Here is a 15,089-nt window from a genome sequence, read left to right on the forward strand (position 1 = left end):
GGTTATTAAGTATTTGGATGAGAATACAGGAGACATGGTTATTAAGTCTGCACATGACACCAAAATTGGTGGTTTAGTGGACAGTGAAGAAGGTCATCTAAGAGTACAACAGGATTTTGATCAGCTGGGCCAATGGGCCGAGGAGTGACAGATAGAGTTTAATTTAGATAAATGTGAGATGTTGCAATTTGGTAAGACAAAACCAGGGCAGGACTTGTTAACGGTAGGGCCCTGAGGTGTGTTGTCAAACAGAGAAACCTGAGGGTTCAGGTTCACAGTTCCTTGAAAGTGGCACCATAGGTGGACTGGGTGGTGAAAAAAGCCTTGGCACACTTGCCTTCATAGGTCAGAGCAGTGAATATAGGAGTTGGGATGTCATATTGCAGCTGTACAGGACACTGGTAAGGCTGCTTTTGGAGTACTGTACAGTTCTAGTTGCCCTGCTATAGAAAGGATGTTATTAAACTGGATAGGGTGCAGAAAAGATTTAAAAGGATGTCACCAGAACTGGAGGGTTTGAGTTGCAAGAAGAGGCTGGATAGGCTGCAACTTCTTTTCCCTGGAATGTAAGATGTTGAGGGGTGACTTTATAGAGATTTCCAAAATCATGAGAAGCACTGATAAGCTGAATAGTCTTTTCACTAGGCTAGGCGAGTCCCAAACTAGAGGGTATATGCTAAGGTGATAGGGGAAAGATTTCAAAGAGATCTGAGGGGCAACTTTTCCCACAGAGTTTGATACATAAATGGAATGAACTACCAGAAGAAATAGTAGAGATGGATACAATTACAATATGTAAGAGGCATTTGGACAGGTACATAAATAGGAAATGGGTCTAAAGCAGGCAAATGGGAGTAGTTTAGTTTGGGAAAACTAGTTGGCATGGATGAGTTGGACTGAAGGGTCTATTTCAGTGCTGTATGATTCTATGACTGGAAAGAAATGGTAGAGACCATTGTGTCCATTACTCCACTTGTTCTTTAGCTTCCCTGGGAGAGTTTATCCAGCCCCATGTCAGCAATATTGTCAGGTTTGTCCCTGAATCAGGTGAGAGAGGTATTCTTGATCTGCTATCACTTTTATTACCCACTCCTATTCCACGTCACCCCATATAGATGAAGCAACTCATGGTCAATATGGTTTGACATCCTGTATTTGTGTGCAGAATTAGACTCTCCACTCATCAATATATTAATAACAACTGAGACATCCTCAGCAGGCGAGGGGACTCCAGTGCTATGCATCATCGGGGAAGGGCAGGTAAATTAGTCCAGATATTATACATAATCTATTCTCCAATGGAGTTCCTTTGCTAATATTGATGTGAATCATTCAAATGATATTCAGGATGGGTACACAAAACATGTTAAGTGTCTACTTAAAACCAAAAATGCATATTAATATATTATCCAATTAAAGGTACATTTGAAATTTCAAACTTTTTATTTCTGCATCAGTTCATTTGTACTGCTGCAATGAAATAAAAATTACCAGATTGACAGATTGTTAGTCATGTTATGCTGCATTACGAGACTGTGTACCAGCCGCTAATAAAACCTGTCATCACTTGCATCTGTCAGAGTGGACAACCTGTTTCTCACTGCCACCTGCTGGCAGGGAGAGTTACAGGTTCTACTCCTGCAAGCAAATAATGTGATAATTTGAGTGTCCTGCAGTTTCTAAAAGACTGTATTGTTATTATTTTACAACACTGCCTGGAAAGTTAAGACAAATATGGAGGTAAATAAGTAGAACCTCCTGTTATATATCTCTAAATATTACACTGGCACTACAACTGAACTGCATCTTGTGTAAGAGCACCTTGAACAAAGCAGCACTTACAACCAGGCTCACCTTAACTGAGGTCCAAGTATGTACTTGTGGTTTTGTTAACTGGCCCTATTGTGCTAAAATATACTTCCGTTTTAAATTTCCGAGGCACAGTTACAACAGGAAGTTTCATAATTGTTAAAACGCAGAAACCTTTTCACGTTTAAAAATACTCCCAAGAACTCCAGATCCTGGAAACCAGAAACAGTGACAGAAATTGCTGGGAAGACTCAGTGGGTCTGGCAGCATCTGTGCAGAGAAAGCAGAGTTTCAGGTCCAGTGACCCTTCAGAACTGAAAAACTCCAGAGTGAGTTTTCCCAGCAATTTCTGTTTTTATTTCTTTGCTTGCATTATTTCCTCTATATGATTGTCTGTAACTTGACTAGTCTCAACACTCCCAACAGTGAACAGTTAAAAAAAAATATTAAGCACTTATAGGCCTTGATGCAGAGAAACACAACTCTAAGTACTACTGCCTATCCCTTGACACAAGAATAGGTTCTGTCAGGATGAAATAATACACAAGATGCACAATGGGACATTGCTGTAATGTTGATACTCCAGTTTCTTAAAAGCAATCATGTCCATTATGAAATGACATTTTTCCTCTGACAACTTATTTCCAGACTCATCTCCTATAGCACTGCCCTGCCATACATTTGCCCTGCCCATGGGAACAAGCTGAAAATCTGTCTCAGGCCTTGGGTCAAGATTATAAGATCAAAAGAAGGCTGTTCACTCTTCTAACCTGTCAATCTGATGGTGATTAATTTGGATATCAATCCCAATGATGTTCCATATCCCTTGAACTAGGATCTATTGATTTCAACTCTGAAGATCTCAATTCTTCTCCAGCACATGCAACCACCTGCCAAAGAGAGTTCTGGATTTCCACAAGTCTCAGTGTGAATCAGTGCTCCTTGATGTCCCACCTCAATGATTTAAGATTATTCCCCGTTGCTCATGGTTCTTCCACAAGAGAAAACAGTTTATCTGTATCTGCCCTCTTGAATTCTTTCATCATTGTAAAGACCTTGATTAGTGTGCCTCTTGAACTCAAAAGAATCACAGAGTCCTTACAGTGAGGAAAGAGGCCACTCGGCCCATCGAGTCCACACTGACACTCCAAACAGCATCTCACCTAGACCTGGCTCTCCACTCCATCCCTGCAACCCCACATAACGTAATTTTAGGCAATCTGTTATCATAGCATAATAATTTAAGTCTGGGTATCATTATAACATATCTGCGCTGTATTCTCTTCAAAGTCAGTCCATCTTTCCTGATATTTGGGGCCCAAAACTAAAAACATATACAGGGAAACATGTCACTGGCAAGGGAGGTGTTAGAGTGAAGGTTCACCAGGTTGGTTCCAGGGATGAGGGGATTATCCTATGAAGAAAAGATGAGTAAATTGTGCCAGTGTACTCTCTGGAATATAGAAGAATTAAGAGGTAATTTAATTAAAACATACAGAATTACAAAGGGGGTTAAAGGCCAACTTAAAGATTGTTTTCCTAGCTGGGAAATACCAAACATAGCATCTTGGTCATGGAGACTAAGGCGAGGAGAAACACCTTCAAATTTCAAGGGTTGCGAATCTTTCTAATTCTCTATCCCAGGGTTTATGGATGCTCCATTGTTGGATATATTTCAGATTGAAAGAGAAGACCAGTCACAATCTTATTGAATTACCAGGTCTACTTCTGCCTCCATTTTTGCTCTCCTTGGGTCTGACCAAGGCTTTATATAACTGAAGTATCACATTCATTCCACTGTATTCTAACTACCTAGAAAGAGGTCGAATATCTATAATTTTGGCAATTTCTGGTTTACATAAAGAATTGTTACCCTCACAATCTACTTGAGTTTTGTGAGATTGTACCACTCATAGACAATAAGTTGTCTTAATTTTTTTCAATCTTTCTTACCATTCTTCCCATGATGCCTGTTCCCACTGTTTCCACTTCCACTTCTGTCACATACGCGGCATGTTCTTTCTTCACAAACAACATGAGCATCATTCCAACCAGTCGGACAAGCTTGATCTGAAACCAAAATTCTATTTTACTGAGGTTTCGAAAGTACACCTTCACAATACCAAGCATATAGAAGGTCAAACACAGCAGTGGTTTATGGCCACTATTTAACTGCTTCACCAGAACTTGGGCCTTTATATATCATATTTGTCACAACTTAGAGTTAAATTAGATCTCTTTTAGTTGTTCTCAGAAATGCTTGTATCATGAAGACTCAGGAGCAGAAACTAACTCCATTATATTTCAGGATTCTAATCATTACTGTGGGAAAGTGCTCCTGTGGATATTAAAGAACTAGATGGTGTTTGGTCCCAATATCAGTTTCCCTGCTTATTTTAAGTTAATATAGTGCAGTGGTTATATTTCTTAACACGTAATCCTGAGCCCCTGGCCCATTAGGAAACAAAGATTTGCATTTATACAACATGTTTGACAACTACCAGTTAGCTTAAACTGTTTTGCTAACAGTTAAGTACCTTCTGAAGTGTAGGCGCTGTTGTAAGATATAGAAAACTTGGCCAATAAGTGCTCAGCAAAATTCAATAAATGTTTTTATTACCAGATAACTGGTTTTATTAATGCTAATTGAGGGTAAAATATTGGGGAGTACACCTGGGATGCATTCCATTCTTCGAAATAGAGCCATTGGATTCTGTTATATCCATCCAAGCAGGATGATGGAGCTTTGGCTTTAATATCTTCTGAAAGATAGTATTTCCAACATTGCTTCCTTAGTGTCAGTTTTGATATTTGTGCTCGAGTCACGGAGGGTGATTAAACCCAGAACTGCATAATTCAGAGACATCAACGAAACAACAACTGACACAATAATATAGAGAACATAAACTCAAATTTTGCCATGGATGTTAGAGAATTTGCATCCAGTTTAAAATACATGGAATTCAATGGAAACTGGCCAAGTGACTACTGGATTGTTATAAGAACTCAAGATGGTTTACTAATACCCTAGGAGAAGGAAACTTACCATTCTTATCATCTGGCTCCAGTTCCCCATCAACACGGTTGACTGACAATTACCTTTCAAAGTAGTCTAGCAAGCCACTTTACTGAAGAAGTGTCAAATCGGACTTGAAATGTTAACTCTATTTCTCTCTCTAAAGATGCTGTCAGAGCTGCTGGCTTTCTCCAGCATTCTTTCTGTTTGTTAGCAGAGGAATGCCACATCTTCACCCCATTAACAGTCCCCAGCTACAGGATACTGATGAGGGAAATAGGTTAAAATGCCAGTTATCTCTTTTAAAGTTGTCATGACAAGAACTTCAGACCCCATGGATGTTAGAGAATTTGCATCCAGTTTAAAATACATGGAATTATGAGGAGAGATTGGCCAAACTTGGTTTGTTTTCACTTGAACGTTGAAGGATGAGGGCATTCTGACAGATGTTTACAAAATCTTGACAGGCATGGATAGAATGGCTAGTTTGAGTCTTTTTTGCAGGCTAGAAATGTCAATTACTAGGAGACATAGGTTTAAGGTAGAAGGGCGTAAGTGGCATAAGTTTAAAGGAGATGTGAGAGGCAAGTTTTTTTTTACACTGAGGGTGGTAAGTGCTTGAAATGCGCTGCCAGAGAAGGTGTAGGAGGCAGATACAATAGCAACGTTTAAGAGAAATCTTGAAAAAAAAATGAATAGGCAGGGAATAGAGCGATGTGGACAGCTTAGAGGCAAAAGATATTTAAGTTTAAAAAGGCATCATGTGTCAGCGCATCTTGGTGGGCCGAAGGACCTGTTCCAGTGCTATACTGTTTTTTGATCTTATGGCAAGGAGGCGGTGATGTAAATTCTCTTATTCCGTAACAAGCAGAGGTAAGTGCAGTACCACTGTAGCAGAGAAAAAATTACAGCAAAGGATTTAAACATTAACATGGGTACAAGGCACAAGCACAGGCTGTCTAAGTAGCTCTAACACCATAATTTGCAGAAAGACATCCTGCACATTAGATTTAATGGTAATGTTATCCTCCTGCACAAACATTTAATTTTGTTTCTCATTTCCTGAAGATGCACTCAATTCGATAATTGTCTGCAGCCTTTCCAGTGCATTTTTCACCGATGAGCCTCAACAAGGTGGCCAGGATTTTCCATGTCACAGCGGTCAGAGGATGATGGTTGGAGAAAAGCAATTTCCAAATGTGTGCTTCTGGCATGTCATGGTAGCAGTGAAATATGTGTGAGCTGTCTGATCAAGATGCCATTATAACCAGATCAAATCCTGTTCTCATCCAAGATCCGCACATTTTGCTCCCACTGTCCAATTATTGTTGGACTGGGAGCTAGAAGTCTTTGATGATTCTATATCTCAGACCAGGTTCACAGTTCAACTATGCTGTCCCACAACTGCCTTGGGTAACACCAACCAAATGAAAAGAATTCAAGATCAAACCACTACAGTGGTTCGTCACAATTTAATGCCAGTTAAATCACTTTTACAGGGATGCAATAAAATGCAATAAATTTACCTTTGCATATGTAGCTGAAGGATGAAGACTTTCAGAAACAGCCATGAACCACTCCTCCTCCTTTGGTGTATCATTAAAAAGGAATGTTTCTTTACTCAGGTCAATTTCCTGAAAACTTTTAAAAGTAAATAAATTCTGATTACCCTGATCTTAATCAGAAATACAACTGGAAATACGATTCAAACACAATTCTTTGAAACAGGTTTGGAAAGTAAACTATCAACAAGGCTTCAATTTTTACTAGCTTACAACCAATTCTTCAGTCACAACTGAGATACAAATAACATTGAGTTCAGATGTACTGGGCCTGCTACATCTGTGTTTTCACAGTGATACCAAAAAGGTTTGTAAAACAGCACTGTGTGCTGAAGCAGCACTTACACAACAGTGAGTTCAGAGAGTTGTGGATGCTCAGTCAATTAATTATGTTCAAGATTGACAGGTTTTTGGATACCAAGGAAAAAAAGCGATATTGGAATAGTGCCTGAAGTGTAGCTGATCAGCAATGATCTTACTGAATGCTTGAACTGACTCGAGGGGCAACTATTCCCACCTACTATCTTTAATGCCCTTAAAAACTTGATGTTAGTGTGAAGTTTTGGAGTTGAAGTGATTTGCAGCATTCAGCAACAAGACAATATCAATGATCAATATTTCATTATTTTGAGGTGTCTGAACAGAGCTCACTCTTTTAAAAAAAAGTTATTTTCGACTCATTATGCATAGGAAGTCATTCCGCTACTACATCTGTGCAAGTTTGCTACAAGACCCACTTGCCTATTTTCTTCACTATAATCCTGTAAAAACCTTTCTTTTTAAAATATATAACCAATTCCCAAGGGGCTCTTGTGGCACTGCGGTAGTGTCCTGTCTCTGAGCCAGAAGAACTGTGCTAAAGTCTCACATGCTCCAGAGGTGTGTGATGTTATGTCTGAACTCGTTGATTAAAGATATGTATAACTAGTTCCCTTTTGGATGTTACCATTGAATTTGCTTCCACCAGCCCTTCAGACAGTGTATTCCAGTTCTGAATGCAAGCAAAAGAAAAAGCTTCTCTTGCAGTGCCTAGTTAGCAACTAGCTCTGTGCATATTCATTCTAAGTCAATGTTTCTAGTTTATGTATTAAAATTCAGCAGGCAAAAATTCATCTACCCTCCTTTCCATGCCTGGATCTCTTGGACTCTTTGGGAGCAGTATGTCATTTACACTTCGATAATGGCGATAATGGTATTTTGTTTGATATACTGAATGATTTCAAAATAAAGATTGAGTACTGTTGTCAGAGACATACCCAATACAGTAGATATCAGGTGGTTCAGAATCATAGCTCAGCCAAGGCTTCAGATCCTCCTTGGGAGACTTGCCATTCACATTATACGTCCCTGCAAAAATCCTATGTGACAAAAAATACTTTTTTCAACACAAAGTGCAGAATTAGAGCAATGCAAAAGGTGCATAATCCATTTTGTGTTTGGGCAAAATGATGCCATTAGCCCAAAAAGGGAAGGAAATCAGTTGCAAGTAATTTACAATTACAGCCTGTCATAGTCAACACATAAGACATATACCTTACTCTGCAATTAGTCTTATATGCTCACACCAGTAACAGTAGTGATATAAAAACCGAAAGAACTGCGGATGCTCTAAATCAGGAACAAAAGCAGAAGTTGCTGGAAAAACTCAGCAGGTCTGGCAGCATCTGTGAAGAAAAAAATCAGAGTTAACGTTTCGGGTCCTTCTGAGGAAGGGCTACCGAACCCAAAACAGTAGTGATATCTCAGCTACAAGGATAAAATCAAGTGAAGGTATAGATAAATTGAAAAAAAAGTGATCTTCAAAGCACACCAGTTCCTCATCAGTCTCAGTTTTTATAAACTAAGTGACATTTGATAAGCACACATAAATACTAAATGAGCTACAGCTAGTGCTACTGACTTCAGATACAGACAGTTTAGGGGGAGAAGAAAGAAGCTTCCTTGGAAAAGCTGCCCTTGTTTGATTGACAAGCTGATTTTTAACTGCTGGTTGATAATGCAAGTGATTGGAAGCAGATACTGACCCACTATGGAGATGGAGGGTAATGATCCCCAGAACTAAGGCAAGTGATTGGGGTGAAAGTTGGAAAAGGGTTGTGCTTAGGGTGAGGGCTGGAAAAGCCACGAAAGAGAATGTTGGCAGCTGAGATTGCAGATATGCATCTGTCTTGCATCTGTTTGGTGTTGCAGGGTGCACACATTCAACATTTAAACAGCTAATGCTTTACTCCTATTTCTCAAGATAAAACTGGTTCCAACAACATAGTTGTGCGTTTAAACTAACCTATAGTTTCTGATGTAAGTGTATTTCTCTTCTTGCTTCAACAGCTCTGATTTGATCAGATTGTCCCGCAGGCCAAACTGTGGCATTGTGAGGATTTGCGCTTTGCTTGTCGGCAAGATGTCAGCTTTGCGGACCATATCATCAGTTATGTCAGGTTTCATTTTCTCAGGCCTTGAAACACAAATAAAACATTTTTACCATCTTATGTACATCACGGCATGGCATATTGACATTGAGGTAAAATAGTGAATCTACATAAAGCCTATGAAACCACAGCTGGAATTCTTGTATCATTCTAGACTCCATGCTGTTGGACTAAGTTGTGACAAGAGAGAAGGTACAGCGTATAAAGATGTTCTCCGATATGAGGAAATGCAGATTTAACAAAATACTTCAAAGATTGAGGCTTCTAACTTTAACAGCAGAAATGAGGGTATGAGTAGGTAGAAATAGGCTACTTTCAGAGATGGAACATGGCTATGAAATTAAATGCAAGAAATTACAGCTGGGGATGCAAAAATTATTCTTCAGAACAAAGGTTGTGAGGCAATGAAATGAATGCTAAAACAAGGTGGGAAAGTTTGCTGAAGGAAAAGGGGAACAAACGGAAATAGATGCACAAAAGGCTCATTGAATTATTGATGTGGAATAGAAACATTAACACAGTCTGGCTGACCTGAATAGCCTGTTTGCACACTGGAATCCCATATAATGTCCTCTAGCAATAACAATACATCCCTTGACACTCAAGAACTCATTCTTGATGATCACAAGATGGCCATGACAGAGATATGGATAAAGAGGCAATGACAACTTTTCTATAATTGGAGCTATGCCCTGCTCAAACTGCTAATGGTAGTGTTGCACTCATCTTTAAATCAAATCTTGGTCCATCTCCCTTTGACAACTTTCCATTTTATATCACTCTTCACAACTCACATTTAAAATCCGAAATTGATATTGCCAATGCCATGATGGCTTTCGCTCCTGTGCCTCTGTATTGGACAACTTTTCATTATCGGGGTTTTCAAGCCACCATCTCAATTCTCTGGTTCTCACTCTGACTTCAGGACCCTTCTTTCCTCCCTAAACTGCTCCTTTCAGATAAAGTCTCCCACTCACATTCACAGCTACCCCTTCAATCTCGGCACCTCACACCTCATTACCCTTGCCGTGAATACTGGTGTAACGTAATTTCTGATCTTTCATTGGATCACCTTCCTCTCAATTTCCCATAGCCCAGCCCACTTCTTTTCAGTGTCCCACCCTGGAAAAAACTCTTCTGCCCAAGTTACTTGTTGAACGTTCAAGCTCCCAACTAAGCTTCCACCATCCTACTCCAAGACCTCTTAATGTTTTCTGGCTGGATAGGGCTGCACTTATCTAGTTTCATTTATAAACATCTACATTGTTTAATAATATGATCACTAAAAATGTTTTATTTTCTCCTTGATGCATTGCAATCTTCCTTGATTCATAGAGTCATACAGCATGGAAACAGACCCTTCGGTCCAACTTGTCCATGCCGGCTGTTTTCCCAAACCAAAATAGTCCCAGCTGCATGCATTTGGCCCATCTCCCTCCAAACCTTTCCTAATCATGTACTAATCCAAATATTTTTTAAATGTTGTAACTGTACCTGATTCACCACTTCCTCCGGAAGTTCATTCCACACATTAACCACTCTTTGTGTAAAAAAGCTGCCCCCATGTCCTTTTTAAATCTTTCTCCTCCCACCTTAAAAATATGAACCCGAGTTTTGAACACCTCTACCTTAGGGAAACGATCTTTGCTATGCACCTTAACTATGCCCCTCGCCATCGCAAGAATTTCTTGGTATTTCTTGAACAAGCTGTGTTTGCCAAGACTCCAGAAACAATCGTGTATTACTACAGTCTTGACCACGTGTGCCAGAACATCACAGCAACAGATTTTGGAATATTCTAATCCTTAACATTTTGCCTTCAAGAATATCTTCAATGGTCAGAAAGTTTCCTTTCAAGTAAACCTCTACACAGAAAGAAATTGTTTTTGCCCTGAGGTGAGCAAATGAATGAATGCTTTGAATTATTTAGAGGAATAAACATTTAGACTTCAATATTAGCAATTACTATGTTAACCAATTATTGCATTCTCATTGAATAAGCCTTGTTTTGACAACAAACCAATGCTTGCATTAGAAAACTGGTTGATAGACCTTTTTATTCAAAACTTGATATAGAAAAGAGATTTAATCGGCCAAAATGGTAATGTGGAAATATGTTAATTTTATCTTGTGACCTGTGAAGTAGTGGGCTAGGGCAACAGTGCACTCTTCCAGCCTTGGTCATAACAACATGCAAGGCTGAACTCCCACATTCTACCTTCCGCAAACTTGACATCATGCAAAATTTTATGCTCAGATCCTGCACACTCATCACTCTTGTGCTTGCCAACAATGTTGAGGTGTTACCTAAACACGAGCCAGTCACAGAATTCTCCTTGGTGTTTTAAAATCACTTCAAGGGCTCACCCCTTTATGTCTGGAACCTTCTCCAGTCCTACTTCCTCCCTGAACCCCAATCTGTGAACTTTGCAAATTCCAACCTATTGAGCATTTCCATTTTTAATCACTACTGACAGACATGCCTAGACTCTAAGCTCTGGAATTGCCTCCTGTCTTACTATCTCTTTTTCCCTCATTTGAGGCACTTCCTAAAATCTGACCACTTTTGATCACTTAGCCTAATATTTCCTTACACAGCCCAGTTTTGTTCCATAATGTACTCTGAACCACCTGGGGATATTTTATTAGGTGCTGTATAAATGAAGCTGCTCTTGTTAAAAGTAAATGTGGCTGGTAAAAATTAGGTAACACCACGATTCAGACTCTAATCTTGTAATAATTGTAGTGCAGAATGCACCAAAGGCCACCTTATCTGTACAATATCTTCCTCCAAGGTCACGTTGAAGAAAAAGGCAGATGATGGATAACTTGAATACATAACTAGTTAAAAGGAACGTGTCAGTGAATGCAGTAACTTATGTAAGAGACTTTCAGAAACACTGGGACAGCCCTCTCATACACGTCATTCTAGACAACTTTAAAAGGTCCATCATGTGTTGCTTTGACAGAGGGAAGGAATTGCAGTTATATCTTTCACAATCACACAATGTCATTACAGCTAATTAAGTACTTTTGAAATATAACCTGTGTCGCAACATAGAAAAATTTACCAGCCAATCTAAGGACAGAAGATCCCACAAACAGTAATAAGAAAATCACCACATAATCTGTTTGTTGAGTAATAAACTGTCTAGAGAAGTATCATTTGGTTTCTAAAGCCTGTTCCTTTCAAATAACAAAATTAATCTATTCAAACTGTAGGATATATCCAACCTATTTGTCACAGGTGAAAGCTCTATAAATATTTTGATTTGCCAAATGCAAGTCAATACCCGAGTATTCAGCCATTTCTACAGTTCAGTTACTCAACAGTCCAGAAGGTGCCTATGCTGAAATCCAAGCAAATAATAGATTTAAAGCACTCATAATGGATTCCTATCAGGTTCCTTTTTAAAACATAGGCAAAAACTAGTGTGAAAACATTGTTGCTGTCGCCATTATGAAAAGAAAACAAGAGATTACCAGGCCATTTCCTATAGTGTGTAGGGAAGGGTACTGAAAGTGAAAATCATTCAAATTAGTATTGCCAATACATATTTCACGGCAGACTAATCATTTGAATAACATGTTGCACGCTTCTGCCACAAGTACACATACAAGCTGCAGACAAATTTACACGAAACAAGTTTTGAAGTGGAATCTTTCAGTAAAATGATGTTGAACATTTACCTCTTGTTGCTCCCTTCCAGTTAGAATTTCCTGACAAAGTCTTCTACAAGAAATGCTTTCTTTAATATTCCTCTAAAGAATATTTGGCTCTGCAAAGGCTGAGTTGATAAGTGCACACTTATTGTAGAACTTAGCTATTTCATAATGAGATGCCCCACATTGTCTGGAATACTTCTATCAGCACTGCTGGTGACGCCCCACATTGTCTGGAATACTTCTATCAGCACTGCTGCTGCAGAGCAGGTTAAAGAACAGGACAGCTTTGCAGTATTTAAATTGACACAGCAGATGTGACCACAAGGGAATCACAATGCATGTTTTTGCATGTTGTTTTTAACTGATGCTTTACATGGTAAGGTGACACCCTTCTGTCATCCTTTGTGCAAATTTTACAAAAAGTAAAAGGAAGAAAATGTACTAAACGAGGAAAAAATACATCACTGCAATAACAATATGTCAAGTAAACAAATCAGAACAATATTTCAGAACATTTAAAAATTAAACCTTCAAGAGAAAGCAACACAAATATCTTAATCATAATCAAACCCACAGACCCTTCTTTGTTCTCACATACTTTGTTGCAGGACGACGTGCAGGGCAGCTTGGGGAGGCATCAGAGCACGTTTCTAGGTCAGACGAATGTCTATGAACAGCAGTAAAATGCTATTAAAATAACGTCATGAGCTTGATATTACAGCCTGTACTTTATACGATATGGAATCAGTGTAAATGCTGATCATAATTGCATTAAGTTAATTATTGTGCTTACAGAATAACTATAGCTTTATCCAATTTGGTCACTATTAAAAGAAATACAATATCAATCAGCTGATACCCTAACAAGCTAACTTCTGGACCTCGGTTTTCAAACACAGTGCAAACCACAAGACAGTCAGGCAATTCAATTTAATTGTTTAACTTACATCCTTAAAATCCTAAATGTAATTGTCACAACTCTACTGGAAAGACTACACCAATAATCATGCTCCACAGTTCCAAAAGCTGTTGCAAAATGCACATATGTATTAAATCCTAACGAGAATACCAAAATGACCAATCTGCCTGACTGACTGCTACTTAGGTTAAAAGCAATTCACAACTGGTTGCTTCAGTAACAATACTAAAATCCCTAATTATTGTAATACACTTAATTTCAAACAAGAACTTCCAAGTTATGCAACTTAAACTACACCCTTTCAAAATCCTAAACACACACACACAATCACCATTAACATATACAAAAGACACACCTTCCATGGATGGATAAAAAAGACATATTAAACAAAAATTGTGAAGATCAAAAGTTCAGACTGCAGGTGGAAAATTATTTTCCTCTCTCAGTCCTTTTGATTTTTGCAATGATAATACACTGTAGTCTGTAGGGTGAAGGTGTTCTTTGATTTGATAGTTGATTTGATGAACTTAGGTCTTTTGTTGCATGAATTCTTTCTTTTTAGCTTTCTTGTTTTTTCTGTTCCTTTTGTCATAAAGAAAGCGAGAGAGAAAGAGAGACAGAAACCAAAAGAGAGAGAGAAAACGAGAGATAGAGAGGGGAATGATGATGTTTTTGTCTAAGTTCTGAATGGTCTTTTCCACTCTGCTGCTGTTGGCACTTCATGCTTTTTAACACACCGCAGCTTAAAAAATGAAAGGGCTGTTGTCAGGGAAAATTTCATGAACTCAGAAGATTCATAGTGCCAATCATTCACAAAAATAGTATTTCCCCATTTACGAACATCCGACTTACGAATGCTTGTACTTACAAATGCAACCCCATGCAGGGGTATAATTTTAAAGGCTCGTCATACAAATAATCCCTTTAATTATAAATGGATACTTTATGTTGTCCTGCATTGTGTTCTGACCTGCGTACAAAACTGACTTGCAAATGACTTCAATAATGGAACCCATTCACAACCTTGGGGCTGCTTGTACTCCATCTTGTTGCTTCAAGAAGCAACAGTGCCTTACACAGCTCAACAACTTCCAAGTTTCAAAACTCTCCAAAAATACATGGTCTCTTCCATAATTAAATTAATTTAATTATAGTGTATCACATATCTTACCTTCCTGCGATTGGATCAACACAGCCACCTTCATACACATGACTGTCCCTTTCTTTACCGCCATGTTTGATTGCTAACAGATCAGAATCGCCTGGAATCAAACAAAAAATGCATGGTCACACAAAAGAAAGCATCAACAGAATGGTTCAGTAACTCACAACTGACTGAGCTAGCCGAGTCCTAAAGGAAATGGCTGCTGAATTAAATCTGCAGCAGGTATTGAGGGATCCAACCAGAGGGAAAAACCTAACTGACCTCATCCATACCAATCTACTTGTCCCAAATGCATCTGTCCATGACAATAGCAGTAAGACAGAACACTACATTCTATATAAGGTCCCATCTTCACATTGAGGACACCCTACATCGTGTTGTGTGACACTACCACTATGCTCAAAGTAGCAGCGTTTGAACAGATCTAGCAACTCAAAAGGCATCCACGAAATGCTGTGGGCCACCAGCAACGAAAGAACTGTATTCAACTGCAATTTGTAACCTCATGACCTGGCATTTTCCC

At 38.8% G+C, this 15,089-nt stretch overlaps 1 protein-coding gene across 2 annotated transcripts in view; it reads right to left on the reverse strand.

The window, feature by feature from the left end:
* Positions 1-15,089, reverse strand: part of inpp5b (inositol polyphosphate-5-phosphatase B) — a 244,184-nt gene that overhangs the window by 58,994 nt on the left and 170,101 nt on the right. For both annotated transcript variants that reach the window (XM_048613275.1, XM_020513305.2), the window contains 6 exons: positions 14,573-14,663; positions 13,081-13,149; positions 8,672-8,842; positions 7,644-7,745; positions 6,352-6,466; positions 3,763-3,879 (listed from right to left, as the gene is read on the reverse strand). In XM_048613275.1, coding sequence (XP_048469232.1) covers positions 3,763-3,879; positions 6,352-6,466; positions 7,644-7,745; positions 8,672-8,842; positions 13,081-13,149; positions 14,573-14,663 — 665 coding nt within the window. The remainder of the gene's footprint in view (positions 1-3,762; positions 3,880-6,351; positions 6,467-7,643; positions 7,746-8,671; positions 8,843-13,080; positions 13,150-14,572; positions 14,664-15,089) is intronic.

The sequence above is a fragment of the Rhincodon typus genome, chromosome 27 (genome assembly GCF_021869965.1).
Source record: "Rhincodon typus isolate 14 chromosome 27, sRhiTyp1.1, whole genome shotgun sequence".
Taxonomy (NCBI): Eukaryota; Metazoa; Chordata; class Chondrichthyes; order Orectolobiformes; family Rhincodontidae; genus Rhincodon; species Rhincodon typus.